The sequence below is a fragment of the Vigna radiata genome, unplaced genomic scaffold (genome assembly GCF_000741045.1).
Source record: "Vigna radiata var. radiata cultivar VC1973A unplaced genomic scaffold, Vradiata_ver6 scaffold_253, whole genome shotgun sequence".
In the NCBI taxonomy this organism is placed as follows: Eukaryota; Viridiplantae; Streptophyta; class Magnoliopsida; order Fabales; family Fabaceae; genus Vigna; species Vigna radiata.
The window spans coordinates 358,370-364,604 of NW_014544138.1; the positions used below are offsets into that span (position 1 = coordinate 358,370).

At 32.9% G+C, this 6,235-nt stretch overlaps 1 protein-coding gene across 1 annotated transcript; it reads right to left on the reverse strand.

Moving 5' to 3' along the window:
• LOC106755399 (ADP,ATP carrier protein 3, mitochondrial) lies at positions 1–3,936 on the reverse strand. Its single transcript, XM_014637553.2, has 4 exons — positions 3,816–3,936; positions 2,507–2,974; positions 1,588–1,959; positions 1–538 (listed from the first exon to the last, which is right to left on the reverse strand). Exons 2-4 carry the CDS (start codon positions 2,951–2,953, stop codon positions 242–244), a joined length of 1,116 nt encoding a protein of 371 aa, XP_014493039.1. The 5' UTR covers positions 2,954–2,974; positions 3,816–3,936; the 3' UTR covers positions 1–241.
• Positions 3,937–6,235: the final 2,299 nt, after the last annotated feature.

The following is a 6,235-nucleotide window of genomic DNA, read 5'->3' on the forward strand; positions in this document are numbered from 1 at the left end:
TTCATGTCCATAAAAATCAAGCAAACTCTGATATAACAACTTTCATGGGACACAATCACATGCCGTCACACTAGCAATCAAGACAATAGTCTCATTTTCTCAACCAAAATGAAAATTTTGTTCACAAAATTGTGATTTCTTTCACGGTCCTAAATTTGGAAAATATCAAAATACCAATATTTTCATTCAAAATTATTCCAAATGGGAAACATGAGTATCCTAGGAAATTGTCGTCATCATTTTAGCCCCCGCCAGACCCGTATTTCTTTCCGAACATAATAAGCTGCAACTTATCATAACCAGCAAGCACACCAGCACCTGCAACAGCACGCAATATGTTTGCCCCAGCGCCTTTGAAGAGTGACTTGGTACCTTCTTTTGCTACGATTGTTTGAAATGCATGCAAAGAGCTCTTATACTTCACAGCTTCTCCAGAAGTCATCATCATCCTTCTACGCACAGTGTCAATGGGATAGGAAGCCAAACCAGCACCAATTGTGATTCCCCATCCCAAAAGGAAACTAGCAAAGAAACTATCCTGTTAACAGCAAGAGTACCGAGGTAAGTAAACATACAATCACGATGAAAAAGGAGCACAACTTCAGGAGTACAAATTCCAAATCTATAGTTAGGCGGTCCTAATAAAGACAGGAAACAGGTATTTAAGATAAATTGTACATAAGCATTATGATTGGATGGGTTTGAAACCCCAAACCTGGCATTACTATAATAAAAAAGAAAAACTATAATTTATAAAATAAAAATTCCAGCCCATCTAATATAATTTTCTAAACATTTAAACTTAGGAGAAGGTTTGGGCCTTCCTACGCCCATCCTATTCAGATCATATAACTGCAGTTGACTAGATGCCAATTTGTCCAAAGTCTCAAATTGTCAACAAATCATAACTATTATAACCATGGGAGTTAGCACTCAAATATTCTCTCCTTGCAGGTTCTTGACATGAATTGTAGCACTCAGATTAAGGATATTTGCTTTGCTGCTTTCACACATGTCATTTGGTACATAGGAAGGATTGTTGCTGGTATAACCTTGGCTAGAAACCTCTCTCTAAAGAAGTGATGGATAACAATATTGAAAATCTAACCGCTGAAATACTTTAATGTCAAAATCATGTTCATTAATGGACATCTTAGTTTTGCTGTTTGTGGGTACCATGTTAACCCAGAGTCTTCTTTTTAGAGAAGTCTTCTTTAGAAACTAGGTAGTGCTATCGGAATACAGGTCTGGTTTTCTTAAACATGAGTTTTGGTTTGCTTCCCTGTATGTTTTCATTGGTTTGCTTTCGTTTTTTATATAAGCATCATCTCCAAAACATGATTGTTGAGACATGAGGTAGTTGGAATGTTATACTCACATACTAATACTTCCTGGATTGTTAGCTATAAAAACACTTAAAAATTTTTAAACAATAATGTAGCTGATACATTCAAAGTTTCAAACAAATTATTTTATAATAAAAAAAATAATGCCAAAGAATCCAAAGTGAAATGAGTAAAAGCTGACTTTTAGTAACTTTATAAAATACAAATTAAAAATAACATGACATTCGATTTGTATACATACCTGCAACCCACCAACCAAAACAACTGGTTTCAGAGAATCATACATTCCAAAGTAAAGACCACGGTACACTATAATTCCAACACATGAAATGTTGAAACCACGGTAAAGGCCAGCAATACCATCAGACTTAATGGTTTTCCTGTATACATCAATCAGACCATTAAACTGCCTCTCACCACCCTTCTTTGCAGCCTTTGAATCGTTAGCCAAACGAGTTCGGGCATAATCCAAAGAATAGACAAATAAGAGAGAAGAAGCCCCAGCAGCCCCACCAGATGCCAAATTTCCAGCAAACCATTTCCAGTAGCCATCTTTGTCCTTTTTAAAGTTAAATAGCCTCTTGAAGTAATCCTTAAAAGCAAAGTTCAGAGCCTGCAAGAAAAAAGAGAATATTAGATATTTCAATACAATAAAGAGAAAAGGTTAAAACATATTTTGTCAAGAGATGTAAACAGCTAGAAACACATGACTAGATATTATTTAGATATTTGCCCTTGCAAAATAAAGCTAATCTAGAAATACGGTAGTGCAACTGAATGCAAAAACAGAGATGACCAATGAACAGTCATTAGATTGCACATATACGTCCGTTCTGACTGTGACACTGCACACATCTAGAGGGGACTCTCTTGATACAGAAACAGGAGCAAGACTGAATGTTTTAAGTGTGGGTGTGGTGTGTGCGTGTGAAATGCAAATAGATACAGGCAATGTAAAAGACCAATCAACCATTGTCAAAAATGGACTGTCAAGACAATAAACTCAGATGTCACATGTGTTAATACAGGTACAACCTACAGTTCTAAAAGTATCTCTATATTTAGGAGGAAAAAGTACTACTACCATATGTATAGGAAAAAACATAATGAAGGCAGCCATCTCTAGAGCTACTTAAAATCTTCATAAGTTAGATCTTCACCTGAGTGGGGAAGTATCTGATAACATTGGCAGTATTGCCTCTCCAAAGAGCAATCACACCCTCATCCTTCATGGTTCGAGCAAAACAATCACCAATTCCCTTGTATGGTTCAGATAACCGACCACTTTTGATCATTTCATCCTGATTTTGAATGAGCAATTTAACTCTCTCAATTGGAGCAGCAGCTGTCTTTGATACAGCAGCAGATACTCCGCCCATCAGAAAATCCACCATAAAAGCACCTGGTCCTTTCTCTGCTGGAGCATGTGCAGTAATTGGAGATACAGATGACAAGGCAGCCAACCCAGAAGTGTGCAGTCCTCCATTGAGGTAAGAACCAGTTGCGGAATAATTCCTGGAGTGAATGTTGGGGCTAAGCCTGGAGACAAGGAAAGACTGTCCAGCTAGCTTCTGAACAACTGATGGATGTTCCAGTCCATCAGCCATGATTGCAGTCTTGATAGCAACCTGCGAACATTCACCCATAACAATAAGGCATGGATTCAACAACAACAGTGTTAAAACAAATTCTCACTAAAATGCCACTTAGAAAGAAAACCAAACGTATTTGATGTATTTTACACCCTAAGTTCTAGTGGAGGTAGTTTTTAAATTAGAATATGTGTGTGTCTGTGTGTAAGATCTATACCAAAATAACAGTTTTAGTTTTATGCAAATTGTGTTGAAGATGCTCTAACTGTGTGTGTGTAAGATCTATAACAAAATACCAAAATAACAGTTTTAGTTTTATGCAATTTTTGTTCAAGATGCTCTAACTAGCCATATCGTTGTTAGCCCTATCTATGACAATTATAAATCGGGTTTCTAAATGTACACAATTTTTATCAAAATTAATCTAAAATATAAATATTTCACTTATTTTTCAATATCTCTTACAGATTGAATAAACAAAAAAGACAATTTAAAAATATTTTAACGAATTTGTTTTTATAACTTTTTTATCATAATTATTTAATAAAGAATTAGATTATTTTCGAAATTTACAAAAAACATGAACATACCCGTGAGCCAGTGTTTTCTCTACTATAATGTAGAAGGCATATGAGTGCAAATGTAAACTTCTAAGTAAATAAAACAGTTTTTCTTCTCTCAGATTCAACTTACACTCTGTGAGTGTGTGGAGTGTTTTGATCTAAAGGAGAAGATCGCACAGCAAATCGTGTAGGATTATTCAATATCACAGAGGAACTAACTAGACAACAAAAATTAACAGAAAACACATATGAAAAAGAAATTAGAATCGATGAGAAGAATAGCAGGAAACAGAAAAGAGGAAGGTTGGGAATACCTGAAGAGAGGGTACGTGAGAGAAGGGAAGAGACGAAGATTAAGTTGAGACTATAAATGGAGCAAAGAACCAGCTGCTTAGGGTTTTACATAATGACGGATTTGCCCTTCACTATTTTGCTTTTGTCTTTTGGCGGAAAAAACTAAGAATGTCTGCGCTGAAAATACTCTCCCAAACACGATATTAATTTTACTAAAAGGTTTTTGCTAATTTTATTTTCCTAGTGATTATTTTTTAAATTCAATCATTTTCTTAAACTTGATGTTTTTTCAATTTAACTCCTTTTTTAAATTTATATATTTTTAAACTAAAATAAATATTTATAATAAAAATATTATCTATAAAATAAATAAAAATTATTTATAATAAAATTTTAAATATTATTTATATTTATAATAATAATAATAGTTTTATTATATTTTATCATCAAAACTGATCACAATAACTAAAGCAATAAAAGAATAAACAAATCAAACCATTCCAAATATTTTCAATAAATATATTCTTATTGATCTGGGTTATTACTGCAGATCAAGTTGAAAGTTTTATCCTGTCTTATTAGTATGTTTAAAAAAATATATATTTTTCAAAATTATTTTATATCCTTTATATATATATATATATATATATATATATAATTATATTTTAAATTTGTAATTGATTAATGTTTCGGATGTAGGGTGAGGTCTCTTACTCAAAGTATTCTAAGTTATTTTGAAGACCGGACAAACCTTACTCAAAACACTTCAGGTTATTTCGAAGACCCGACGACCAAAATGTTTCGAGTATAGGATTGAGATCTCTTACTTAAAGACTGGACAAACCTTACTCAAAGCACTCCAGATTGTTTTGAAGACCGAACGAGTTCCCTAGTTGTCCTCCATCCTCCAAATTAAGTTGTTTGCTCTCCCTTTTCCTTGTCCAAACCAGGTGGGTTGGTACTTGTTAAAGGTACTCTGACGCTCATAAAATCATACCTGGGACTTTTATTTATACTAGTTGTGATGGGCCTTTACCTTTTGTTGGTCTAATGACGGTCCAATCACACATTAATATGCATTATGCGCTTAATGAGTTATTATAGTTTATAATCTAACCATGTGGTCGTCCTGGGTGGTCGTCCAGGGATGGTTGGCTTGAGGTGGTTAGCCTAGGTAGTTGGTCACTCGGTTCGGTGGGTGGTCGGCCTGGATGGTCTGTCACTCGACCCGGTGGCGACAAGAGACCGTACAGTACAATTAATTAATATTTTTAATTAAATAAGTTAAAATATTTATTATATTTATGTATTAAATCATTTTATTATAATTAATAATTAAAATTTAATTTATAAATGAATTACATTTTCTTATAACAAGTTTAATTTCTAAACTATTTTTTTACTTCAAAAATTACAAGTTTGGAAAAGCATAAACCTAATCCATCAAAGTATAATTTGACTTGGACAAACTCACTTTTCAATATCTACTATTAATGGAAACTACTAATTCTTTCACGTGGGAATGTAGTTTTTTCTTATAGTTAAAACCAATATAATCTTTATATTTCTTGTAGTTTATGTACATGATAGATATGTATTTTATATATAACTATTTTTTTTATAAAAAAAAATGTAATTGATTTTATTAATTATTTTTTGAGTTTATGATAAATCATTATGTTTTGCCACTATATGATGTTGGTCCTCATCGGGTTCATCATACCTGTTTTTCATCATATTCTAAATGTGTTGAGATCTTAATAACATCTTCCTTTGTAGGCACCAATTATCATAACTTGTCTTCTTTATCAATTGTAGCACACTAATTTCATTAACAACTTTTGTTATCTTTTTTACTTTCCTTTTCCAAACATTCAAGCACTCACTTTTTCACTCTTTCTCTTTTTTCTCACTCGGCACTCAGAGCATAAAACTCTGATACTACGTTATTAAAAAAACGGACATGATGGGTGACAAACACAAATAATTTGTATTATAATTCATTGTAGTGATTTTCATTGAACTTTGACAATCTTTAAATAATTGCATAAGGAACTGGATGTGGTTCATCGTGGGCATAGATGCATGAGTTTGAAAAGGGTGTTGCTCCCTACACCTCCCCAAGTGGGACCTGTACCTCCCCATTAATTTAATTTATTTCAAAAATATTCTACACCTCCCCACTATTTTCTTTTATTCCAAAAATACCCTACACCTCCCCCACTATCCTTAAGAATCTTTCTCTTTCTCTCTCTACATTAATGGAGCATTCACATGGCTCATTAATGGAGCATTTACATGACTTAAATTTCAATATATTTTCTTAAAAAAGTTTGATTCAATCTTATTTTCGTTGTTGAATATATTTTTTTCTTTTCAAATTACTTAATAAATGGTAAAATTTTGTTCTAAATTTCTAGAAAAATGTTTATATACATGT

Excerpts from the sequence above, each read along its gene's own strand:
- LOC106755399 (XM_014637553.2), bottom strand. The coding sequence starts at position 2,953 with ATGGCTGATGGACTGGAACATCCATCAGTTGTTCAGAAGCTAGCTGGA. Across the intron at positions 1,960-2,506 it reads TCAGATACTTCCCCACTCAG|GCTCTGAACTTTGCTTTTAA; the intron begins GTGAAGATCTAA and ends TTTTTCTTGCAG. Across the intron at positions 539-1,587 it reads TTTTGGTTGGTGGGTTGCAG|GATAGTTTCTTTGCTAGTTT; the intron begins GTATGTATACAA and ends TGCTGTTAACAG.